The 27,786-nt window shown below is 45.7% G+C and overlaps 1 protein-coding gene and 1 long non-coding RNA gene across 2 annotated transcripts; both read left to right on the top strand.

Annotated features, from left to right (window-relative positions):
* The first annotated feature begins 976 nt into the window (after nucleotides 1-976).
* On the top strand, nucleotides 977-5,524 carry LOC148378489 (uncharacterized). The gene is made up of 3 exons (XR_015855842.1): nucleotides 977-1,195; nucleotides 5,183-5,212; nucleotides 5,403-5,524. It is a non-coding gene; the product is annotated as an uncharacterized LOC148378489 (long non-coding RNA).
* A 9,854-nt stretch (nucleotides 5,525-15,378) lies between these two features.
* Nucleotides 15,379-18,157, top strand: LOC148378488 (janus kinase and microtubule-interacting protein 3-like). Its single transcript, XM_088367872.1, has 11 exons — nucleotides 15,379-15,898; nucleotides 15,983-16,053; nucleotides 16,190-16,294; nucleotides 16,439-16,552; nucleotides 16,634-16,750; nucleotides 16,971-17,033; nucleotides 17,120-17,218; nucleotides 17,304-17,537; nucleotides 17,658-17,723; nucleotides 17,785-17,853; nucleotides 17,930-18,157. Exons 5-11 carry the CDS (start codon nucleotides 16,682-16,684, stop codon nucleotides 18,155-18,157), a joined length of 828 nt encoding a protein of 275 aa, XP_088223998.1. The 5' UTR covers nucleotides 15,379-15,898; nucleotides 15,983-16,053; nucleotides 16,190-16,294; nucleotides 16,439-16,552; nucleotides 16,634-16,681.
* The last annotated feature ends 9,629 nt before the right edge of the window (nucleotides 18,158-27,786 follow it).

Genomic DNA, 27,786 nt, shown 5'->3' with positions numbered 1-27,786 from the left:
CCTTCATTCATCGGTTCAACCAACATTACTCGCTCTTATTACCAACTTGTATTGATTTAACTAAGCGTTTAATACTTCCTATCAGGTCTCAAGGCAAGATTTGGCAAAATACAATTTCAGCAAATCCAATTTTGCCAGGGAACAAAAATAGATTAAATAAACTAAATAAGTCTTCTTCCCATTAAATAAATCAGAAAAGTCTGTCTTGTAACCAGTCCTCTTCAAACAAGTAAAGTCTGCCCATTTTGTGCCGTAGATTTTGTGTCTATGCCTAGTATTTAAACAAAATCATAATTTAAACGACTTCTTTCCTTCATTCACTTTGGAAATTTGGAATTGCAGCAAATCGAATTTTGCCAGGGAACAAAAATAGATCAATTAAACTAAATAAGTCTTCTTCCCATTAAATAAATTAAAAAAGTCTGTCTTGTAACCAGTCCTTTTCAAACAAGTAAAGTCTGCCCATTTTGTGCCGTCGATTTTGTGTTAATGCCTAGTATTTATACAAAATCATAATTTAAAGGACTTCATTCCTTCATTCACTTTGGAAATTTGGAATTGCAGCACATCAAATTTTGCCTGGGAAGAAAAGTAGATTAAATAAATTTAATAAGTCTTACTACTTCCCATTAAATAAATTAAATACGTCTTACTTGTTCCCACTCCTTTACAAAAAAGTAGTTTAAAACGAGGTCCCTTCACTCAACCTTTAACCCTATTTATTCACCTTCTAGGCTAAGTGTTAAAGGCTAAGTGTTAAAGGCTAAGTGTTAAAGGCTAAGTGTTAGAGGCTAAGTGCCAGAGGCTAGGCGCCAGAGGCGAGTTTTTGTGGGCTGAAGTTTTAGTGGGGTTAGTGTGAATACAATCCAAAAGAATACAACAGAATACAATACAATAGAATATAATACATAGATTAAATTCAATAGCTCTTACTACTTCCCATTAAATAAATTAAATACGTCTTACTTGTTCCCAATCCTTTTCAAAAAAGTAGTTTAAAACGAGGGCCCTTCACTCAACCTTTAACCTCAACCCCGCACGTCACATTGTGTTGTATCTGTGAATGTTGGTTGTGGCCAAATGATAGTTTTCTTTCATTCGTTTAGGTTCCACGGTGTTTGTTGGCTATGTTTTCCACTGTCAGAAGGATGAAAATACAAAGTACAACGCTTGGACGTGGGCGAAGACGTCACCGGTGAGTCCTTCCTTCCTATTTATTTACCTTCTAGATGCTAGAGGCTAAGTGTTAGAGGCTAAGTGTTAGAGGCTAAGTGTTAAACACAATACGAACAACACAACGATACTGCACTGAACAACACGATACCGCACTGAGAAACACGATACCGCACTGAACAACACGATACCGCACTGAACAACACCATGCCGCACTGAACACCATGCCACACTGAACAACACCATCCCGCACTGAACAACACCATGCCGCACTAAACAACACCATGCCGCACTGAACAACACCATGCCTCACTGAACGACACCATGCCGCACTGAAAGACACCATGCCGCACTGAACGACACCATGCCGCACTGAAAGACACCATCCCGCACTGAACACCATGCCGCACTGAACAACACCATCCTGCACTGAACAACACCATCCCGCACTGAACAACACCATGCCGCACTGAACAACATTATGCCGCACTGAACATTATGCCGCACTGAACAACACCATGCCGCACTGAACAACACCATGCCGCACTGAACAACATTATGCCGCACTGAACAACACCATGCCGCACTGAACAACACCATCCTGCACTGAACAACACCATTCCGCATTGAACACCATGCCGCACTGAACAACACCATCCCGCACTGAACAACACCATGCCGCACTGAACAACATTATGCCGCACTGAACAACATTATGCCGCACTGAACAACACCATGCCGCACTGAACAACACCATGCCGCACTGAACAACACCATGCCGCACTGAACAACATTATAACGCACTGAACAACACCATCCCGCACTGAACAACACCATGCCGCACTAAACAACATTATGCCGCACTGAACAACATTATGCCGAAATGAACAACACCATGCCGCACTGAACAACACCATGCCGCACTGAACAACACCATCCTGCACTGAACAACACCATCCCGCACTGAACAACACCATGCCGCACTGAACAACACCATGCCGCACTGAACAACACCATTCCGCACTGAACAACACCATGCCGCACTGAACAACATTACGCTGCACTGAACAACACCATGCCGCACTGAACAACACCATGCCGCACTGAACAACACCATGCCGCATTGAACAACACCATGCCGCATTGAACAACACCATGCCGCACTGAACAACACCATCCTGCACTGAACAACACCATGCCGCATTGAACAACACCATGCCGCACTGAACAACACCATCCTGCACTGAACAACACCATCCCGCACTGAACAACACCATCCCGCATTGAACAACACCATCCTGCACTGAACAACACCATGCCGCACTGAACAACACCATGCCGCACTGAACAACACCATTCCGCACTGAACAACACCATGCCGCACTGAACAACACCATCCTGCACTGAACAACACCATCCCGCACTGAACAACACCATGCCGCATTGAACAACACCATCCTGCACTGAACAACACCATCCTGCACTGAACAACACCATGCCGCACTGAACAACACCATGCCGCACTGAACAACACCATGCCGCACTGAACAACACCATGCCGCACTGAACAACATTATGCCGCACTGAACAACATTATGTCGCACTGAACAACACCATGCCGCACTGAACAACACCATGCCGCACTGAACAACATTATGCCGCACTGAAAAACACCATGCCGCACTGAACAACACCATCCCGCACTGAACAACACCATGCCGCATTGAACAACACCATGCCGCACTGAACAACACCATGCTGCACTGAACAACATTATGCTGCACTGAACAACACGATCCTGCATTGAACAACACCATGCCGCACTGAACAACACCATCCTGCACTGAACAACACCATCCTGCACTGAACAACACCACCCCGCACTGAACAACACGATCCCGCATTGAACACCATCCCGCACTGAACAACACCATGCCGCACTGAACAACACCATTCCGCACTGAACAACACCATGCCGCACTGAACAACACCATGCCGCACTGAACAACACCATGCCGCACTGAACAACACCATGCCGCACTGAACAACATTATGCCGCACTGAACAACACCATGCCGCACTGAACAACACCATCCCGCACTGAACAACACCATGCCGCATTGAACAACACCATGCCGCACTGAACAACACCATCCTGCACTGAACAACACCATCCCGCACTAAACAACACCATGCCGCACTGAACAACATTATGGCACACTGGACAACATTATGCCGCACTGAACAACACCATGCCGCACTGAACAACACCATGCCGCACTGAACAACACCATGCCGCACTGAACAACACCATGCCGCACTGAACAACATTATGCCGCACTGAACAACACCATGCCGCACTGAACAACACCATGCCGCACTGAACAACACGATCCCGCATTGAACAACACCATCCTGCACTGAACAACACCATGCCGCACTGAACAACACCATGCCGCACTGAACAACACCATTCCGCACTGAACAACACCATGCCGCACTGAACAACACCATCCTGCACTGAACAACACCATTCCGCACTGAACAACACCATGCCGCATTGAACAACACCATGCCGCACTGAACAACACCATCCTGCACTGAACAACACCATGCCGCACTGAACAACACCATGCCGCACTGAACAACACCATGCCGCACTGAACAACATTATGCCGCACTGAACAACATTATGCCGCACTAAACAACATTATGTCGCACTGAACAACACCATGCCGCACTGAACAACACCATGCTGCACTGAACAACATTATGCCGCACTGAACAACACGATCCCGCATTGAACAACACCATCCCGCAGTGAACAACACCATGCCGCATTGAACAACACCATGCCGCACTGAACAACACCATGCTGCACTGAACAACATTATGCTGCACTGAACAACACGATCCTGCATTGAACAACACCATGCCGCACTGAACAACACCATCCTGCACTGAACAACACCTTTCCACACTGAACAACACCATGCCGCACTGAACAACATTATGCCGCACTGAACAACACCATGCCGCACTGAACAACACCATGCCGCACTGAACAACACCATGCCGCACTGAACAACACCATGCCGCAATGAACAACACCATCCCGCACTGAACAACACCATGCCGCATTGAACAACACCATGCCGCACTGAACAACACCATCCCGCACTGAACAACACCACCCCGCACTGAACAACACGATCCCGCATTGAACAACACCATCCCGGACTGAACAACACCATGCCGCACTGAACAACACCATGCCGCACTGAACAACACCATGCCGCACGGAACAACACCATGCCGCACTGAACAACACCATGCCGCACTGAACAACACCATGCCGCACTGAACAACATTATGCCGCACTGAACAACACCATGCCGCACTGAACAACACCATCCCGCACTGAACAACACCATGCCGCATTGAACAACACCATGCCGCACTGAACAACACCATCCTGCACTGAACAACACCATCCCGCACTGAACAACACCATGCCGCACTGAACAACATTATGGCGCACTGAACAACATTATGCCGCACTGAACAACACCATGCCGCACTGAACAACACCATGCCGCACTGAACAACACCATGCCGCACTGAACAACATTATGCCGCACTGAACAACATTATGCCGCACTGAACAACACCATGCCGCACTGAACAACACCATGCCGCACTGAACAACACCATGCCGCACTGAACAACACGACGTCGCACTGAACAACACGACGCCGCACAGAACAACACGACGCCGCACAGAATAACACAATACCGCACAGAACAACACAATACCGCACAAACAGTTTTAGATAATATTACGTCGCAGTCATGTGACGCGGACATGACGTCAATAGGCGGAACTCACGGCAAAATTATAATCCGTGGGCGTGGCTTGCAACAGGAAGTAGGAAAGCGGCAGTTCTGGCAAACAAGACACAGCTGTTAGTAACACGATGACTAACAAGGCAAATATTTTTGTTTTCAGCTTGCAACTTGACCGTCTAGAGCGTACAAGGTAATTACAACTGTTTTTTTTTAGCCCTGAAAAGCAAGGGAGTGTGGCGTTTGGGAGGAATGTCGAACTCGGCGTCTGCTTCCAGCCACAGACGCCAAATTTCGACGATTATTTCGACTGGTCAACGGTTGTAAATTATTGCGTTGACTAAAAACTTTATTTAACTCTACTCTTAACTTTGCCGTTTCAGATATGCGGGTATTACACCGCGGAAATGACGTCAATAGGCTGAACTCTCGCCAAAATTCAAATCTGTGGGCGCAATGGCCTTGAGCGAGACACCGGATACAAACACGACGATTATCAACAGAAATATCTTTATTTTCCGCTTGCAAGTGGACCGTCTAGAGCGTACACGGTAAGTACAACTCATTGTGTTTAAAAAGATTTACGTTTGTGTAGTTTGCGTTGCGTTGTATCTGTGAATGTTGGTTGAGGCTAAATGTTAATGTTTAATTTCATTCCTTTAGGTTCCACGGTGTTTGTTGGCTGTATGTTTTCCACTGCAAGAAGAGGCTCGTATCATTGACCAGCAGGAGCTACAATGGTGAGTACCCCTTTCGTCTTCCATTTATGTTAAACACTTCCTATTTCATGTCTAACAGTACTCGATTTAACAAATAACCATAAATAAATACAGTGTGGGCAGTCACGTTAACATATGTGATTATCCTGCCTAATATGTTTATCACAAATATGTCACTAATCACTAATATGTTTATTTGTTTATCACAACACCTTTGGACCTTCAGCAATCGATTATTTCCCTTCATCTACATAGAGACAGAACGATGGTGTCTTAAACATCTCATTCATTTCACCAAATAACTTCACGCAGGTGGATAACGGCCGTCTCGGTCACGCTATGTTGCGTGATGCAGTTTTGAAGAACCAAATGCATTTATTCAATGAATAAGTCAAGCTAGTTCTATGTTTATGATGTTGTAAGTTACGGTACCGATTGAAGTTGAGTTCGAAGCCAGTGGAAAACAGCGCTGCGTTTGTGCTCTCCAGGTACAAATGTTGTGATCTCTGACTGACGACCGGGCGAGACTCGAGTAAGAGATGTCCAAACGAGCTCCGGCAGGGCGGGCCAAGGCGGAGCGAACGGACGCCCTTCAGGCCGCCAATGACGAGCTGAGAACCAAACTGATGGACGTCCAGTTAGAACTTCAGCAGGAGAAGAACAAGGTGAAAACCTCAACAGACAGACACTGCCTGCCTCCCTGCCTGCCTCCCTGCCTGCCTCCCTGCCTGCCTCCCTCCCTCCCAGTTTTCCCGATGTAGATTAGACATGCGTGTGCCATGACTGTGTCAGCCTACATCAACAAATGCACCGAGGACGTCAGCACCACTAAGAATATCATCACCCGGGGCAACCAACGACCCTGGATGACTGAGGAGGTACGTCAAACGCTACGAGCGCGGAACTCTGCCTTCAAGTCTGGCGACAAGGAGACACTGAGGACAGCGAGAGCCAACTTGAACCGTGCCATCAGGATAGCGAAGCGAGACCGCAGTCGAAAATTTCAGGATCGTTTCCACGACGTCAAAAACATCAGGAGTATGTGGCAAGGCATACGGGCGATTACAGACTACAACTCACCCTCCCCCCCCCCGGTGGGTGTAGTTGATGCTGACTTTCTAAATGGTCTAAATAACTTCTTTGGGAGGTTCGAGGCACTAAACGGCACTCCAGCAGTTAAAACTGTCCCCCATCAGGAAGAGGAGGTACTCTGCCTTGACTCCGCCGATGTGTTGAAGACCCTGAGGAGAGTCAACCCCTGTAAGGCCCCTGGCCCCGACAACATTCCTGGGCGTGTGTTCAGGGAATGTGCAAGTCATCTGGCTGGGGTCATCACAGACATTTTTAACACCTCGCTGGGCCAAGCCACAGTGCCGGCGTGCTTTAAGACTGCCTCCATCATTCCGGTGCCGAAGAAACCTCAAATCACCTCATTTAATGATTACCGGCCTGTTGCACTGACTCCGGTTATGATGAAGTGCTTCGAAAGGCTGCTTAAAGGTCACATCGTTTCCAGACTCCCCCTATTATTTGACCCGTTCCAGTTTGCCGACCGGCAAAACCGCTCCACTCAGGACGCCATCTCCTCCGTTCTTCACCTGAGCCTGGCTCACCTGGAGGAGAAGAACACCCATGTGCGGAGGCTGTTCCTGGACTTCAGCTCAGCGTTTAACACCATCATCCCACAGCATCTGGTAGGAAAATTGGAACACCTGGGCTTCAACACCCCCCTTCGCAACTGGCTGCTAGACTTCCTCACCAACAGACCTCAGTCAGTCCGGGTCGGACAGAACACCTCTGATGTCATCACCCTCAGCACAGGCTCCCTTCAGGGCTGCGTCCTGAGCCCCCCCGGACTTCCGGGTTGCTCTGACAGATCGTCGCTCCTCGGACACAAAGTATGGCAGCGGACCAAGAGGTATGTACGGCTTCGTGCACCAACTGCACCCTTCTCTTAGAGAGGTTGTCTCTGCTAGAGGGACGTGTCCGCCAGTTAGAGCAGAATAGTGCGATAACAGTAGTTGCGGCGGACACAGACGCGGGCTGTAGTCAGCCCGCTAGCCCGGTTAGCATTAGCCCCAAGCGGCTTGCTAATCGCGATGAGCCAGGTAAGACGCATAGCCGTCCAAAGTCATCTCGGTCTACTGGCCCTCGCACTTTGGTCATAGGCGACTCCATTACCCGAAACATTACGCTTAAAAATCCAGCCACGGTAATGTGTATTCCTGGGGGCAGAGCACCCGACATAGAAGCTAATCTTAGGGAGCTGACTCGCAATAGGCCTAGTCAACAGCGTAGTTCCAACAACACTAGCTACTCGGACATAGTGATACATGTCGGCTCCAATGATGTTAGGATGAGACAATCAGAGATCACAAAGAAAAACATAGCGAGGACTTGTGATCTTGCCAGAAAGATGAGTCGGCATCGAGTATTTGTCTCTGGCCCCCTGCCTGGGAGAGGCACTGATGAGAGGTTTAGTAGATTAGTCTCCCTTAATCGATGGATGGCTGGGTTCTGTAAAAAGCAGGGACTGTATTTTATAGATAACTGGTCATCCTTCTGGGGCCGCCCTGACCTGCTGAGGAAGGACGGCCTTCACCCTAACCGTGAAGGCGCCTTCACTCTTTCTAGGAATATAGATTACTGTTTGAGCCTCTCATGACAGGTCACTCTAGAGCAGGCCAGGGCACAGGTGATTAGACCACCTGTGAGGATGGGTTTGGAGTCTGATAAGTTAAAGTTAACTAGCGCTAGGCTAGACTTTCAGCATACACATAGCTCCTTGTGTAGACTAGAGCGCGACAGTTTAAATAGTGCTGCAATGCACATAAACACACTTTCTACTGGGGTAGTAGACAAATCCAATCACTCCGTTCCGACCGGTCTTGCTGATGAAACGGTGCCTGTTTTAGATAACTTCACATGTGTAACAAATATTCATCATCAAATTCCCACGGTCGTTTCATCCCACCGCCCTAATAAACTTTTGAGAGGTGATATTAGGCCTAGAGAACACAATTTTACTCGCATCCCGTTTAAAAATCTTTCGATAGATACGCACCCTGATCAACCGATTACACTTAAATTCGGTTTTATGAATATTAGATCACTTCATACGAAAGCAGTTCTCGTTAATGACCTTATCACGGAACATAATCTAAACGTTTTTGGTCTTTGCGAGACCTGGTTAAAACCTAATGAATTGCTGCCACTTAACGAGGCCTCGCCTCCAAATTTTGTGAGCTCGCATGTGGCACGTCCTCGAAAAAAGGGTGGGGGTGTCGCCCTCATCTCAAATTCTGAGCTTAGATTTAGGCCTCGCTCAATTCACGTATTTAAAACATTTGAAGTTCTCATTGTGCGATCCACTGCGTTACCGTCATTCTATCTTGTTGTTATTTACCGCCCACCCGGGGCTTACTCTGGCTTCCTGGATGAATTTTCAGAATTTGTGGCTGATCTAGTGACAAATGCAGATAATATAGTTATCATGGGTGATTTCAACATCCACATGAATTCACCGTCAGAACCACTGACTTCGGCATTTCAAACTTTAATCGATACGTGTGGTTTTACGCAAGCTGTACAAGCAGCGACGCATAAGAATGGAAATACCTTAGATCTGGTATTATCCCGGGGACTAGCAACCTCAAATATAGCAGTACTGCCCTACACTACTGTTCTGTCTGATCATTTCTTAATAAAATTTGAAATTTTAGTTCCTTGTCAAAGACAAGAGAGCAATCGGAATTATAGCAGCCGTAATCTTAACTCCATGACTGCAACTGCGCTGTCTGAGTTACTGTCGCCGGCAACCGCCATGTTTCCCGCATACAGCGGCTCTATCGATAATCTTACAAATGAATTCAATGCGACATTATTAAAAGCCATCGACTCTGTGGCACCGCTACGTCTGAAAACTCGCCGTAGATGGCCAACTCCGTGGTTCACAGATGAAACACGTACGTTTAAACAATTATGTAGAAAGCATGAGCGCAGATGGCGTTTAACCAAACTTGAGGTTTTCCATCAGGCATGGAAGGACAGCCTCCTGAAATATAAAGATGCGCTAATTTTAGCAAAAACTCGTTATTTTTCGCAAGTCATTAATCTTAATAAAAACAATCCTAAATACCTATTTGATACAGTGGCAAAGCTAACTCTGCGCCAGCCGACCCCCGATAGCTCCTTCCACTCAGCTGACGAGTTTATGAAATTTTTTGCTCAAAAGATTGAGTCCATTCGGGACGAGATCAAAAATACCATGCCAATCGCTCCGCTGGTTACTAGCGCTGGGGATCATGCAATAACCCTCTCAAATTTTGATAGCGTGTCCCTTGAAATGCTTACAAAATTGGTTAGTACGGCTAAACAAACAACATGTTTACTCGACCCGCTTCCAGCCAAACTACTTAAAGAATTATTTCCAATTTTAGGACCGTCCGTCTTAAATATAATCAATCTGTCTGTTTCCTCTGGGATAGTGCCAATAGCCTTTAAAACCGCTATTATCAAACCACTACTTAAGCGAGCAAATCTCGACCCGGACTGTCTCAGTAATTATAGGCCAGTTTCAAACCTCCCATTCATAGCAAAACTTCTCGAAAAAGTAGTAGCGCAGCAGCTTATTGATTACATGGTCGCTAATAATCGATATGACTCCTTTCAGTCTGGTTTTAGAGCTAATCATTCTACAGAGACAGCACTTGCTAAAGTGACTAATGATCTCCTCATAGCTATGGATTCAAATACGTCGTCTGTATTGTTACTACTCGATCTTAGTGCTGCCTTTGACACTGTAGACTTTGATATTTTATTAGGGCGTCTTAAAAGTTGTGTTGGTATCTCAGGGTCAGCACTCAGCTGGTTCAATTCCTATCTATCAGGCAGGACGCACCGAGTGGTCCATGGTAATACGTCCTCTGAGCTTTATAATGTTACGTGTGGTGTTCCACAGGGATCGGTACTCGGACCGATTTTATTTAATATTTATATGATTCCGCTTGGGGACATAATACGTAAATATAATATTAGCTTTCAATGCTACGCGGATGACACCCAATTATATATGCCGTTATCGATGACAGATCCACGGGACTGTTGTAATCTCGAGGCGTGCCTTGCGGAGATCAAGCAATGGATGTCTCTCAACTTCCTTCGTCTTAACCCAGATAAAACTGAGATGTTGATAATTGGTCCTACTCGTTATCAACACTTATTTAAGGAAACCACTATAACTATAGATAACCGGACTATCACTCAGAGTGATACGGTAACTAATCTCGGGGTAATATTTGACCAAACGCTCTCCTTTCAAAAACACATTAAGAATATAACCAGGATTGCGTTTTTTCACCTTCGTAATATTGCTAAGATTCGTCCTATCCTCTCGACCGGGGATGCGGAAACCATTATACATGCGTTCGTTACGTCGCGCCTGGACTACTGTAATGTATTATTCTCTGGTCTTCCTAAGTCCAGTATCAAAAGTCTACAGTTAGTGCAAAATGCCGCTGCGAGGATGCTCTCACGGTCAAGAAAATTTGATCACATTACCCCAATATTAGCCAAATTACATTGGCTCCCGGTCCATTTAAGATGTGACTTCAAGGTTCTTCTACTAACCTATAAATCACTGCATGGCTTAGCGCCTTCATATCTCGTCGACCTAGTCGTTCCTTATGTTCCGTCTCGTAACCTTCGTTCGCAAAACGCTAGTCTTTTAGTTATACCGAGGGCCAAGAAAATGTCTGCAGGGTCTAGAGCATTCTCTATTCGGGCTCCAGAGCTTTGGAATGCCCTACCAATGGATATTAGAACTACTACCTCAGTAGAAACATTTAAGACACGTTTAAAGACACATTTCTATGAGATGGCCTTTAACTAACTTGTGATGGCCGATTTGGCCGGAGTTTGTTTTGTTCTCTCTGCCCACCCCCTCCCCGGCTGGGGGAGGTTAGGTGGCTCAAAAGCTGATCGCGGCTAGCTGGATTCTCGGGGACCAATTCAAGATGAAGGAACTGCAGCTCAACCTCCTTGAAGACACGGCCAGGACAACCGAGGGCACCTCCGACATCCATTTTTTCATTGATTTTCATATTATGTATTACTTGTGCACTCTCTGCATCCATTATAACCTGGTGATCCTGAAAGGGGGATCCTTCCATCTGTGGTCCCTTCTCAAGGTTTCTCATTTTCCCCTGCCAGGGGTTTTTTGAGTTTTTCCTTGCCCTTTTGGGAGCTTATGATCAGGGGATGCTTTGAGAATAATTGTCAATTTTTGGCTATGTGAAGCCCTTTGAGACTGTTTGTGATTTAGGGCTATACAAATAAACTTGACTTGACTTGACCCTGCTGTGCACCCTGATGACACACGACTGCGTCCTCAGGTTCACCACCAATCACATCGTGAAGTCAGCAGACGACACAACGGTGGTGGGGCTCATCAGAGACAACAACGACCTGGACTACAGAGAGGAGGTGGAGCAGCTGGTGGGCTGGTGCAGAGAAAACAGCCTGATCCTGAATGAGGAGAAGATGAAGGAGATCATCGTCGACTTCAGGAAAAAACAGCCTCACCACGCTCCACTGATCATCAACAGCTCAGCTGTGGAGGTGGTCAGCACCACCAAATTCCTGGGGGTCCACATCACAGAAGACCTCACCTGGACTATGAACACTACGGCACTGGTCAAGAGGGCACAGAAGCGCTTGTACTTCCTGCGGAGGATGAGGAGAGCCCACCTGCCCCCACCCATCATGAGGACGTTCTACAGGAGCACCATAGAGAGCATTCTGACAAGCTGTCTCTCTGTGTGGTGTGGAGGCTGCACCGCCTCCGATTGGAAGAACGTGAGGAGAGTGGTGAGGACAGCAGAGAGGATCATAGGGGCTCCTCTTCCCTCCATTCAGGACATTTCATCTCAGCGCTGCATGTCCCGTGCCCGTAACATCATCAATGACCCATCACACCCCCACCATGGACTGTTCTCCCTGCTGCCCTCTGGGAAGAGGTTTGCAGCATCCGCTGCAGGTCCACCAGGTTCTGCAACAGCTTTTTCCCTGCTGTCATCAGACTGTTGAACACTAGAACTGTTGAGCTCTAAACTGAACTCTGCATCACACATTCACAGAACTGTACTTTATGACACTACGGACCTCTATCTTGCACTATCTCGCACTACCAACTTTACTGAACTTGTATAAACCCTTTAAATAGAAGTTTAATACATGGTTTAGCATTCCTCTGCACACTCTTGAATACTGTTTTGCCTACTTGCACTATTGCATAATTATCACTGCTGCACTTTATACTTATTTTTAATATATATATATATATATATATATATATATAGTATATATGTATATATATATATTTTCATAGGATATGTTACTTCTATTCAACTGCAATATCACTACTTTGTTGTAAGACGTATGCAACGGAATTTCGTTTTGTATGCACCATGTGCAGACAAGATGACAATAAAGTTTGTCTAAGTCTAAGTCATGTCAGGTCAGCTGTCTGGAGAGAGAGAGAAGTCAGGACCTGCGGGCGGAGCACCACCGTGCCACCGCCGCCATGACGGAACTCAAAAGCAAACTCCATGAGGAGAAGCAGAAAGAGTTAGCCATTACCAGGGAGACATTACTGCGGCAGCATGAAATGGAGCTGATGAGAGTGATCAAAATCAAAGATGGAGAGATCCAGCGACTGAATGCCTTGGTCCTCAGCCTGAGGGACGGCTCCATGGACAAGGTGATCCGCTCTATCCGTGTCTGACTATCCGCACGCCACGTCGGGCTTCGATGCGGCCGCTACCGTATTGTGTAGCTTGTCCCCAGTAAGCGTCGCGGCGCTCCGTTGCGGTCTCAACGGCCCGGTGTGGCGCAATGTCTGCTCAGGTGAGGAGGGGGGGCGCTTTGCTGGCGGAGGTGGAGGAGACGCGGCGGTGTCGGGAGACCGAGCGGTGTCGCCTCCACCAGGAGCGCGGAAGAAGCCCTGGCAGCGGCCCAGCAGGCCTGGCAGTCCCGAGCGGCCGAGCTCCGATCGGCTCATCACCAGCATCGGGAGGAGCTGAGCCGAACCAAGAGAGACTGCGAGAGGGAGATCCGCCGACTGGTAGGACTGATCAGATGCGCGGTGCGTGGCTATGTTCCCAATTTCGTTGTATACCTGCAGTGCAATGACACCTAAGGCATTCTATTCTATTCTATTTCACAAGAAGAAAATGTCCGGTTGCTCGCTTCGCTTTTGTCACAGCAAAGGTGTTCTAGTCGATTCCAGAAAAAAATTGGCCGGTTGCTCTCTTTGTTTTTGTCACAATTCTGGCAAATGAGTTTGCCCGCCTGCCTGAGCGCTCCCCGTTTGTACATCCAGACGGATGAGATCAAGCTGAAAGACAGAGCGGTTAGTGTTTTGGATGAAGCCCTGGGGCCGGCCACGTCCACCGCCTTCAGCTGCAGACTCAGGCTGCCGAGCAGCAGATCGCTGCCCTGAGGGATTCCCAAAGGGCGGGCCTAAACTACCCTGGAAGTGGGGTCAACGCCGCTACTAGCAATCCTCTTCATTGCGTAAGCCACCTCATCACACACTTGCAGTACGCATGACTTAGTTCGTTGCTGGAGGAAGGTAGCACAAAAACAGTTTTGAACTTTGAACGAGTGCTTGTGTGTGTGTGTTGCGGGGCGTTTTCAGTCTCAGGAGGATCGGGACACGCGACGGTTTCATCTGAAAATCGCTGAGCTCAGCGCAGTCATCAGGAAACTGGAGGATCGAAACGCCCTGCTTTCTGAAGAGCGCAATGAACTGGTAATTTATTGACGGCACGCTTGAAGGTTTGCGCTACGTTTGATGCGCGCCATCCAGCGAGGCACCCATTGCGCTTGCTTATTAGTTGAGCGGCGCGGCGAGTCGGTTGCCTGGTAGATGTCTTTTATTGGGAGCCAAAGCCACGATTCCGTTCAAACCGATGCAAAAGGAATGGATACGTTCTGGCCCGCGTGTTGTGCGTCTTTCACATCCCGCACTTCATGCTTGCAGCTAAAGCGACTGAGAGAAACAGAAAGCCAGTTTCTGCCACTCCTGTACAAAAACAAACGCCTGAGCAGGAAGAATGAAGAACTCTCGCTGGTGCTGTGTCGCCTTGAAAACAAAGTGCGCTTTGTCACCCAGGAGAACGAGGAGATGGCAAGCTTGGTAAGTCGACGCGGACAACGGCGGCGTGCCAACAGAGTCCACTGCATTTGTGTTCCACAGAGAAGGCCTAGTTCGCTCAATGACCTGGACCGCGGTTGCGGCCAGCAGGACGGTGAAATGGAGTTCCTTCAAGTTGTGGAGCAGCGGCACATCATCGACGACTTGTCCAAGGTCTTCAGGCAGGCGACTCGGTGCACGTACGGCAGCGCCGCGCTCGCTCGCTGTCGCCAGGAAACCTTTTCCGTCCAAAGCTTGGCCGGCGGCCGCCATCCAAAAAATTGGCCCCTTAAATTCCGACCTTTCAAGCAGGAGCATTGTGCGCACGCGTTTGAACACGCTTTAGACTTGTTTTGCCGTTTTCAGCAGCTCAAAGCTCCCGTTTTGTCAGCGCCTTTGCCACTCGCTGTGCGCTGAAAACGACGGACTTGCCCGGCTGCTCAGCCCGTCAACCATGAGCCGCGAGCGCGACGTCATTGTCCGTAGGCAGCTAGTGGCAAAATGCACCCTGTTAGAGTTGCGCTCGCTCCAACTTATTTTGCAAGAACCACACGGGAGACAAGTAAGTTCTTTTGGACACCTGCAGGTGGAGAGTCCATCCGTTGTACGAATGAAGTCTGACTCTCGGCTCCTGCACGAGCATTTTAATTAAGAGAAACAGGGTGGGTGTAAGAGTGGATTGAATAGAGGAAGCCCTTGACCTCTAGTCAAAACATAGCAAGGGGTGTTTTACGACTTTGTGTAGGAAGGGATAAGCGATAGGGATAAATAAGGGATAAATAATATTATTTATTACAGGTCGCAGTCAAAGTCAAAGCAACACAATGATACGATAAAGATAATCTGGAAAACCCTGACACACCCTGTAGTTGTCACTTTTGGAAAAGACGAGCGTCCCTCCAATCATCGCCGGTGACGTGTTTTTCAGGCTCTGGAGACAGGAGCTCATGTCAGAAATGTCATTGTGAGTCGCGTTTGTTTCTGCGCCGGAGCCGTTCGTTCCCTTTGCATCCAAAGAATCTCAAAGGCGGATTATTTGTGTCGACAGGAGAGAGATTTGCTGCTACGATACCGACGTCGAGAATCTCTGAGGAGGAACAAAGCGTGAGGTCCTGCAAGGTGAGTCTGTTTGTTTGCGGCTGCTTGGTGTTGCGCAAGATGAAATGGCCTTTTTCTCGCTATCGTTCCTCTCGTCGATTCATCGTGAGGTGTCGCTTCAGTTTGTTCAGAGAGATGTTTGCTTCCGCGCCCGCAGGTCATCGAAACATTTTACGGCTACGACGAAGACGTGTTGGTGGACTCGGACGGATCGTCCTTGTCTTTTCACACCGACAGAACCCCCGACACGGAACCCGAAGAGGTAGCCCGCCATTTCTGCCAGCGTATTGGCACCAAACATTCCTCTTCAGCCTGGAATCGGACTCGTCTTTGCGTCGCGGGTGCTTTGTCGCCGGTCTGACTGATTCTGGTACTAGTGCTGTGTTGCATTGGTGTGTGCATGAAGAGGCGGAGCTTCGCTACCGCCAGCTGACGCAAGAATATCAAGCGCTGCAACGAGCCTACGCTCTGCTAGCCCAGACCAGCGAAAGGGGACTACGACGCCGAGAAGGAGATCAAGGTGGCGCCCCTTCCCGCAACCCCCGGCCGGGTCGCAGCCTCCCCGTTCTCACCCAGCCTCGGGTGTTCTCTGGTCTGAAAGGAGGAGGAGGAGCCTCCCTCCTCCTCCTTTCAGACCAGAGAAAAGCTGATGGTAGAAATGGGTCACTATCAAAGCAGAGTAGCAGATCTGGAGTCAGCGCTGAAGCAACAAGGACAGGTAAGCTCATCAATGAGCACACCTTTTTCTCAGACAAAATAGCTACATTCTTCAGTCACTCATCCGTCTGGCATTACTGGACCAACCCCCCCCCCCCCCCCCCCCGAACGTGGCTGGGAAAATGCGGAGAAAAGCAAATGTCATTTTCCAGTCAACCAAAGAATTTGTGGATGAAAATGACACAACATTCCAAAGCTGTCCACGCGTTTGTCTCTTCTAGAATGTCAAGTGGGTGGAGGAGAAGCAGCTGCTGCGTCAGAGCAATCAGCAGTTGGCCGAAAAGGTGACGGAAAGAAAGGCGCTGGGCGGAGTCGCTTGGCGTCACACCTGTCGGGAAGCCCCGCAGATGAGGTCTGACTGTCTTTTCAGGTCAGGTGGATGGAGGCGGAAGAAGCGCGTCTGAAAGAGCACATCCAGGATATCCGAGACCAAAACGAACTGCTTGAGTTCCGCATCCTGGAGCTGGAGGTGGGAAGACTCGCACAAGCGTGTTGAGGCCAGAGATGTGACGGACGGACGGACGGACGGACGGATGCATGCCTCTGCCTTTCAGGAGAGGGAGTGGCGCTCCCCCGTCTTGAAGTTTCTGCAAGTCCGTTTCCCAGACGGCCTCAGCCCTTTGCAGATCTACTGCGAGGCCGAGGGCGTGAGCGTACGTAAGGCGTCCCTCGCAACCCTAACCTTAACCCGAGGTCCCAGAACACCTTACATTGCTCCTTGCGCCTTTCCCCCGGACATCGTCATCAGTGATCTGATGAAGAAGCTGGACATCCTGGGCTATAACGCCGTAAGTGTATGTCGAACTCCTTATGTTCGCACTCCACGAGACTCGGCGGCTCAAATGTGACTTTTGGAAGGCTTTGCGCTGAAAGAAGCTTGTTGACGCTGTGCCTTTGGGCTCTTGCAGAATCTCACCAACGAGGAGCAGGTGGTCGTGATTCACGCCAGGACCCTTCTCACCCTAGCCGAGAAGGTAACGCGCACGTCCACGCACGCTCTCGCATTCTGCTTATGTGACAGCAGCCTTTCCTCAGTGGTTAGAATACATCAAAGTGACCAAGTCAGCACTTCAACAGAAGATGTTGGACATTGAAAGTGAGAAGGTAGACAGACACGCGACATCAGCCAAGGGGAACTCCGGCAATGTGCCCCAACAATTCTGACCTTGAGCTGTGCTAGGATATGTTCTGCAAGCAGAAGGGCTACCTGGATGAAGAGTTGGACTTCAGGAAGTGTTCCATGGACCAGGCTCATAAGGTAAGCCGCCCTCAAATCTCCCGCCGGACCACTGATGGACGAGGATTGCGGCCCAGAGGATCCTGGAGCTGGAGGCCATGTTGTACGAGGCGCTACCGCAGCGGGACTGCCCCGCCACGGACGGCGAAAAAGCCAGCCACGCTGGCGTGAATGACGTGCTGACGGCGGATCAGAGAGAAGAGCTTAGGAGCGCCGTGGACCAATGGAAGCGAGCCCTGATGTGCGAGTTGAGGGAGCGCGACGCTTGCATCCTCCAAGAGAGAATGGATCTGCTGCACAGCGCGCAACAGGTAAGGGCCCAAAGCCAGCCCGGCACTTACTTGCACGCTTACTGGCTTTTGAATGCCACTTTCCATTTGTCCGTCCTAGAGGAACAAAGAGCTGAAAGAATTCATCGAAGCTCAGAAGAGACAAATCAAACAATTGGAGGAGAAGTTTCTGTTTCTCTTTCTATTCTTCTCCTTGGCCTTCATTCTGTGGCCCTAACACCAGCTGGTGAGTGAGCTCCAGCGGCACCGCACTCGACACCTCCGATACACTGCCAGCCGGTCTCAGACGTTGGCAGACGCTCCGATGCCAACGTATACCCCCCGCCACGGTGACAGAGGCACCGCGTCACACCGGCGCTCATCCAATCAGAAGGCAGGAAAAGCAAATTCACATGCAGGGCACTTTTGAACCAGAAGAGAGCGCCACAAAAAACGGTTGTTGCCCCAAACGCGCACTAAAAAGGGTCAGAATAACAAGAGTCCCACTGGCCAGCCGGGGCCACCCGTCCAGCTGTTTCTTCAGGGGGGAAAAAAATTGGAGTCACCGGTGAGTACATTTTGCATTTAGCTCTGCTTTTCTGCTTCTGTCTTCAAGTGTGTGGCATCCTGCGATCAAAGAGTCAGCCAACCCCAAAGCGGTTGACCTCAACGTCCCACCACCATGCCTACCAGAGCAGGTGACGTGATGCTTTGGACATCCTTCCGTCTCAGATGCCCAAAAGTACTCTTTGCCACATCTGCGGCAATACGGTGTCTTTTCAAAGGTGCAAATAAATCCAGCGTGGGCGGAACACGCACGTCTTCGGTTTTTCCCGCTTTGTTTGTGTGACAGCTGTTGTGAAAATTTTATACAAATAAAGTTGTATAGTACAGGTTTGGCCAAGCCGCAACTCCCGAACCGCATGCGGCTCTTTTATGTTCATATCAACATTTGTGTGTGTGTGTGTGTGTGTGTGGGGGGGGGGGGGGGGGGGGGTTGTGCGTGTTGGCTTCACTTGAGTTCAATTTGGTATTTTGGTCAAAAGCGCATGTGGTGAAATTCCACAAAGTAGGATGGGCAAACACATTTCTTTAAACTATGAGTGTCAATTGGGCTCTCGAAATGGCAGGGAAAAGATGCACAGCAAAACGAAAATACGTAGATGAACACAGGACGTTTTAATCAGAGTGGGAAAGTTTCTATTTTTTGTTGAACGTGATGGCAAACCATTCTGCCTGATATGTCAGACCTCAGCGCATTTCAAAGATTCAAATCTTCAGCGCCATGCACTTCAGCTCACTCCATGCTAACATTGATCAGGCGTCGAACCCGCATCATCATGCTTAAGAGGTGGCCATGCTAACCAGTGCGCCATTATGTCAACGCATAATAACTAAGTCTACTGGTCAAAACAGCGGTTACTATATGACGTCGCTACGTCGTGGTCACGTGACGCAGACAAGACGTCAATGGACGTGGGCAGAGTTAACTTGTTTAAAAGGGAGTAGGCAGAAGAAATATTTAATTTATTTAAATCTATTTTGAGTGCACACCATTATGCCAATGCATAACAACTGTAAATCTACTAAACAAAACAGCGGTTGCTATATGACATCTGCCACGTCGTGGTCACGTGACATACGTGACGTCGATGGGCGTAACTTTCGCCGGAATTCAAATCCGCGGGGAGAGTTAACTTGTTTAAAAGAGAGTGGGCAGAAGAATTATTTAATTTATTTAAATCTATTTGGTGTGTGCGCCATTATGTCAATGCATAACAACTGTAAGTCTACTAAACAAAACAGCGGTTGCTATTTGACGTCTGCCACGTCGTGGTCACGTGACGCGGACGTGACGTCGACGCCTACTTTACATCCCACCGATCACAGGACTCCTCGGCTGCATAACCGTGCCCCCTTCCCAACCAATCGGATTTGCTATACGCGAAAACGACGCCAATGGAAAGAGCTTCCGCCCAAATTTAAATCCGTGGGCGTGGCTCGCAGCAGGAAGTAGGAAAATGGCGGCGATGTTGACAAAGACACAGCGGATGGTAACATACGACTAACAAGAGAAATATTTTTATTTTCTGCTTGCAACTGGACCGTCCAGAGCGTACACGGTAAGTACAACTCATCGTTTTTAAAAAGAAGTACTTTTGTTGCCCTGAAAAGCGAGTGAGCGTGGCGTTTGTGGGGGACGTCGAATTTCGACGATTCTTTCTGGTCAACGGTTGTAAATGATTGTGTTGATTAAAAAAGAAAACTTGATGTAACTCTACTTTTAACTGCCGTTTCAGATAGATTTGGAATTGCATCACATCCAATTTTGCCTAGAGCGTACACGGTAAGTAACACTCGTTGTGTTTAAGGAGATTTACGTTTGTAATAGCAGAAGTGTAGCCGCGTTGCGTTGTACGTGTGAATGTTGGTCCGGGCGAAATGTTAATGTTTAATTTCATTCCTTTAGGTTCCACGGTGTTTGTTGGCTGCAAGTTTTCCACTGCAAGAAGAGGCTCATATCATTGACCAGGAGCGAGCTACAATGGTGAGTAGCCATAACATTTATGTTAAACACTTCCTATTTCATGTCTAACAGTACTTGATTTAACAAATAACCATAAATAAATACAGTGTGGGCACTGAAGTTAACATATGTGATTATACTGCCTAATCTGTCACCGAGTAGATTGTTGCAAAGTAATATAAGATCCAAAGTTGTAATTCAGAATAGTTTTCAAAAGAAGGCCATTAGAATTATATACAAGTCTGATTACCCTGAACAAGCTATTAATTAAATCACAAATTCTTCAATTCAAAGATTTGGTAGATTATCAGACAAATAATGTCTAACAGTAATTGATTTAACACATCACGATAAGTAGATTGAGTGTGGGCACTCTCAAGTTAACATATGTGATTATACTGCCCAATCTGTTACAGAGTATGTTGTTGCCAAGTAATGTAGAATAGATCCAAAGTAGTAATCCAGAATAGTTTTGAAGAGGCCATTAGAATGATAAACAAATCTGATTACCTTGAACATAATAACAAGCTAAGTGTTTAATATGTCCTATGAAGTCAAAATTGGGCACCATCATGTGGTGAAATTTGGAATTGCATCACATCCAATTTTGCCTGGGAACAAACAGATTACATAAATCTTAGTTTTGAATAAGCCACTCCTTCTCAAACAAGTAAACTCTGCCCATTTTGCGCAGTAGATGTTCTGTTAATATCTAGTATTTATACAAAGTCATAATTTAAATTGCTTTCAACCTTCATTCATCGGTTCAACCAACATTACTCGCTCTTATTACCAACTTGTATTGATTTAACTAAGCGTTTAATACTTCCTATCAGGTCTCAAATCGAGATTTGGCAAAATACAATTTCAGCAAATCCAATTTTGCCAGGGAACAAAAATAGATTAAATAAACTAAATAAGTCCTCTTCCCATTAAATAAATCAGAAAAGTCTGTCTTGTAACCAGTCCTCTTCAAACAAGTAAAGTCTGCCCATTTTGTGCCGTAGATTTTGTGTCTATGCCTAGTATTTAAACAAAATCATAATTTAAACGACTTCTTTCCTTCATTCACTTTGGAAATTTGGAATTGCAGCAAATCGAATTTTGGCAGGGAACAAAAATAGATCAATTAAACTAAATAAGTCTTCTTCCCATTAAATAAATTAAAAAAGTCTGTCTTGTAACCAGTCCTTTTCAAACAAGTAAAGTCTGCCCATTTTGTGCCGTCGATTTTGTGTTAATGCCTAGTATTTATACAAAATCATAATTTAAAGGACTTCATTCCTTCATTCACTTTGGAAATTTGGAATTGCAGCACATCAAATTTTGCCTGGGAAGAAAAGTAGATTAAATAAATTTAATAAGTCTTACTACTTCCCATTAAATAAATTAAATACGTCTTACTTGTTCCCACTCCTTTTCAAAACAGTAGTTTAAAACGAGGGCCCTTCACTCAATCTTTAACCTCAACCCCGCACGTTGTGTTGTATCTGTGAATGTTGGTTGTGGCCAAATGATAGTTTTCTTTCATTCGTTTAGGTTCCAAGAAAACTTGATGTAACTCTACTTTTAACTGCCGTTTCAGATAAGCGGGTATTACGTCGCAGTCAAATGCCGCGGATATGACGTAATTGCCCGAACCTCCGCCAAAATTCAAATCTGTTGGCGCGATGGCCGTGAGCCACTGAGCAGCGACGATTATCAACAGAAATATCTTTATTTTCTGCTTGCAACTGGACCGTCTAGAGCGTACACGGTAAGTAACACTCATTGTGTTTAAGGAGATTTACGTTTGTAATAGCAGAAGTGTAGCCGCGTTGCGTTGTACGTGTGAAAATTGGTCGAGGCGAAATGTTAATGTTTAATTTCATTCCTTTAGGTTCCACGGTGTTTGTTGGCTGCAAGTTTTCCACTGCAAGAAGAGGCTCGTATCATTGACCAGGAGCGAGCTACAATGGTGAGTAGCCATAACATTTATGTTAAACACTTCCTATTTCATGTCTAACAGTACTTGATTTAACAAATAACCATAAATAAATACAGTGTGGGCACTGAAGTTAACATATGTGATTATACTGCCTAATCTGTCACGGAGTAGATTGTTGCAAAGTAATATAAGATCCAAAGTTGTAATTCAGAATAGTTTTCAAAAGAAGGCCATTAGAATTATATACAAGTCTGATTACCCTGAACAAGCTATTAATTAAATCACAAATTCTTCAATTCAGAGATTTGGTAGATTATCAGACAAATAATGTCTAACAGTAATTGATTTAACACATCACGATAAGTAGATTGAGTGTGGGCACTCTCAAGTTAACATATGTGATTATACTGCCTAATCTGTTACAGAGTATGTTGTTGCCAAGTAATGTAGAATAGATCCAAAGTAGTAATCCAGAATAGTTTTGAAGAGGCCATTAGAATGATAAACAAATCTGATTACCTTGAACATAATAACAAGCTAAGTGTTTAATATGTCCTATGAAGTCAAAATTGGGCACCATCATGTGGTGAAATTTGGAATTGCATCACATCCAATTTTGCCTGGGAACAAACAGATTACATAAATCTTAGTTTTGAATAAGCCACTCCTTCTCAAACAAGTAAACTCTGCCCATTTTGCGCAGTAGATGTTCTGTTAATATCTAGTATTTATACAAAGTCATAATTTAAATTGCTTTCAACCTTCATTCATCGGTTCAACCAACATTACTCGCTCTTATTACCAACTTGTATTGATTTAACTAAGCGTTTAATACTTCCTATCAGGTCTCAAATCGAGATTTGGCAAAATACAATTTCAGCAAATCCAATTTTGCCAGGGAACAAAAATAGATTAAATAAACTAAATAAGTCCTCTTCCCATTAAATAAATCAGAAAAGTCTGTCTTGTAACCAGTCCTCTTCAAACAAGTAAAGTCTGCCCATTTTGTGCCGTAGATTTTGTGTCTATGCCTAGTATTTAAACAAAATCATAATTTAAACGACTTCTTTCCTTCATTCACTTTGGAAATTTGGAATTGCAGCAAATCGAATTTTGGCAGGGAACAAAAATAGATCAATTAAACTAAATAAGTCTTCTTCCCATTAAATAAATTAAAAAAGTCTGTCTTGTAACCAGTCCTTTTCAAACAAGTAAAGTCTGCCCATTTTGTGCCGTCGATTTTGTGTTAATGCCTAGTATTTATACAAAATCATAATTTAAAGGACTTCATTCCTTCATTCACTTTGGAAATTTGGAATTGCAGCACATCAAATTTTGCCTGGGAAGAAAAGTAGATTAAATAAATTTAATAAGTCTTACTACTTCCCATTAAATAAATTAAATACGTCTTACTTGTTCCCACTCCTTTTCAAAACAGTAGTTTAAAACGAGGGCCCTTCACTCAATCTTTAACCCCAACCCCGCACGTTGTGTTGTATCTGTGAATGTTGGTTGTGGCCAAATGATAGTTTTCTTTCATTCGTTTAGGTTCCAAGAAAACTTGATGTAACTCTACTTTTAACTGCCGTTTCAGATAAGCGGGTATTACGTCGCAGTCATGTGCCGTGGATATGACGTAATTGCCCGAACCTCCGCCAAAATTCAAATCTGTTGGCGCGATGGCCGTGAGCCACTGAGCAGCGACGATTATCAACAGAAATATCTTTATTTTCTGCTTGCAACTGGACCGTCTAGAGCGTACACGGTAAGTAACACTCATTGTGTTTAAGGAGATTTACGTTTGTAATAGCAGAAGTGTAGCCGCGTTGCGTTGTACGTGTGAAAATTGGTCGAGGCGAAATGTTAATGTTTAATTTCATTCCTTTAGGTTCCACGGTGTTTGTTGGCTGCAAGTTTTCCACTGCAAGAAGAGGCTCGTATCATTGACCAGGAGCGAGCTACAATGGTGAGTAGCCATAACATTTATGTTAAACACTTCCTATTTCATGTCTAACAGTACTTGATTTAACAAATAACCATAAATAAATACAGTGTGGGCACTGAAGTTAACATATGTGATTATACTGCCTAATCTGTCACGGAGTAGATTGTTGCAAAGTAATATAAGATCCAAAGTTGTAATTCAGAATAGTTTTCAAAAGAAGGCCATTAGAATTATATACAAGTCTGATTACCCTTAACATAACAACAAGCTATTAATTAAATCACAAATTCTTCAATTCAAAGATTTGGTAGATTATCAGACAAATAATGTCTAACAGTAATTGATTTAAAACATCACGATAAGTAGATTGAGTGTGGGCACTCTCAAGTTAACAGATATGATTATACTGCCTAATCTGTTACAGAGTATGTTGTTGCCAAGTAATGTAGAATAGATCCAAAGTAGTAATCCAGAATAGTTTTGAAGAGGCCATTAGAATAATAAACAAATCTGATTACCTTGAACATAATAACAAGCTAAGTGTTTAATATGTCCTATGAAGTCAAAATTGGGCACCATCATGTGGTGAAATTTGGAATTGCATCACATCCAATTTTGCCTGGGAACAAACAGATTAAATAAATCTTAGTTTTGAATAAGCCACTCCTTCTCAAACAAGTAAACTCTGCCCATTTCGCGCAGTAGATGTTCTGTTAATATCTAGTATTTATACAAAGTCATAATTTAAATTGCTTTCAACCTTCATTCATCGGTTCAACCAACATTACTCGCTCTTATTACCAACTTGTATTGATTTAACTAAGCGTTTAATACTTCCTATCAGGTCTCAAGGCAAGATTTGGCAAAATACAATTTCAGCAAATCCAATTTTGCCAGGGAACAAAAATAGATTAAATAAACTAAATAAGTCTTCTTCCCATTAAATAAATCAGAAAAGTCTGTCTTGTAACCAGTCCTCTTCAAACAAGTAAAGTCTGCCCATTTTGTGCCGTAGATTTTGTGTCTATGCCTAGTATTTAAACAAAATCATAATTTAAACGACTTCTTTCCTTCATTCACTTTGGAAGTTTGGAATTGCAGCAAATCGAATTTTGGCAGGGAACAAAAATAGATCAATTAAACTAAATAAGTCTTCTTCCCATTAAATAAATTAAAAAAGTCTGTCTTGTAACCAGTCCTTTTCAAACAAGTAAAGTCTGCCCATTTTGTGCCGTCGATTTTGTGTTAATGCCTAGTATTTATACAAAATCATAATTTAAAGGACTTCATTCCTTCATTCACTTTGGAAATTTGGAATTGCAGCACATCAAATTTTGCCTGGGAAGAAAAGTAGATTAAATAAATTTAATAAGTCTTACTACTTCCCATTAAATAAATTAAATACGTCTTACTTGTTCCCACTCCTTTACAAAAAAGTAGTTTAAAACGAGGTCCCTTCACTCAACCTTTAACCCTATTTATTCACCTTCTAGGCTAAGTGTTAAAGGCTAAGTGTTAAAGGCTAAGTGTTAAAGGCTAAGTGTTAGAGGCTAAGTGCCAGAGGCTAGGCGCCAGAGGCGAGTTTTTGTGGGCTGAAGTTTTAGTGGGGTTAGTGTGAATACAATCCAAAAGAATACAACAGCATACAATACAATAGAATATAATACATAGATTAAATTCAATAGCTCTTACTACTTCCCATTAAATAAATTAAATACGTCTTACTTGTTCCCAATCCTTTTCAAAAAAGTAGTTTAAAACGAGGGCCCTGCACTCAACCTTTAACCTCAACCCCGCACGTCACATTGTGTTGTATCTGTGAATGTTGGTTGTGGCCAAATGATAGTTTTCTTTCATTCGTTTAGGTTCCACGGTGTTTGTTGGCTATGTTTTCCACTGTCAGAAGGATGAAAATACAAAGTACAACGCTTGGACGTGGGCGAAGACGTCACCGGTGAGTCCTTCCTTCCTATTTATTTACCTTCTAGATGCTAGAGGCTAAGTGTTAGAGGCTAAGTGTTAGAGGCTAAGTGTTAAACACAATACGAACAACACAACGATACTGCACTGAAAAACACGATACCGCACTGAGAAACACGATACCGCACTGAACAACACGATACCGCACTGAACAACACCATGCCGCACTGAACACCATGCCACACTGAACAACACCATCCCGCACTGAACAACACCATGCCGCACTAAACAACACCATGCCGCACTGAACAACACCATGCCTCACTGAACGACACCATGCCGCACTGAAAGACACCATGCCGCACTGAACGACACCATGCCGCACTGAAAGACACCATCCCGCACTGAACACCATGCCGCACTGAACAACACCATCCTGCACTGAACAACACCATCCCGCACTGAACAACACCATGCCGCACTGAACAACATTATGCCGCACTGAACATTATGCCGCACTGAACAACACCATGCCGCACTGAACAACACCATGCCGCACTGAACAACATTATGCCGCACTGAACAACACCATGCCGCACTGAACAACACCATGCCGCACTGAACAACACCATGCCGCACTGAACAACATTATGCCGCACTGAACAACACCATGCCGCACTGAACAACACCATCCTGCACTGAACAACACCATTCCGCATTGAACACCATGCCGCACTGAACAACACCATCCCGCACTGAACAACATTACGCTGCACTGAACAACACCATGCCGCACTGAACAACACCATGCCGCACTGAACAACACCATTCCGCACTGAACAACACCATGCCGCACTGAACAACATTACGCTGCACTGAACAACACCATGCCGCACTGAACAACATTATAACGCACTGAACAACACCATCCCGCACTGAACAACACCATGCCGCACTAAACAACATTATGCCGCACTGAACAACACCATGCCGCACTGAACAACACCATCCTGCACTGAACAACACCATTCCGCATTGAACACCATACCGCACTGAACAACACCATCCCGCACTGAACAACACCATCCCGCACTGAACAACACCATGCCGCACTGAACAACATTATGCCGCACTGAACAACATTATGCCGCACTGAACAACACCATGCCGCACTGAACAACACCATGCCGCACTGAACAACACCATGCCGCA

The sequence above is a fragment of the Syngnathus floridae genome, unplaced genomic scaffold (genome assembly GCF_059516105.1).
Source record: "Syngnathus floridae isolate MCC-2025c unplaced genomic scaffold, RoL_Sflo_1.0 HiC_scaffold_41, whole genome shotgun sequence".
NCBI classification, from domain to species: Eukaryota; Metazoa; Chordata; class Actinopteri; order Syngnathiformes; family Syngnathidae; genus Syngnathus; species Syngnathus floridae.
This window is presented reverse-complemented; position numbering and strand designations above follow the sequence as displayed.

Coding starts and splice junctions, on each gene's coding strand:
- LOC148378488 (XM_088367872.1), top strand. CDS start 16,682: ATGGTAGAAATGGGTCACTATCAAAGCAGAGTAGCAGATCTGGAGTCA. Junction 17,538..17,657: donor ACATCCTGGGCTATAACGCC/GTAAGTGTATGT, acceptor GGGCTCTTGCAG/AATCTCACCAACGAGGAGCA. Junction 17,854..17,929: donor TGGACATTGAAAGTGAGAAG/GTAGACAGACAC, acceptor GAGCTGTGCTAG/GATATGTTCTGCAAGCAGAA.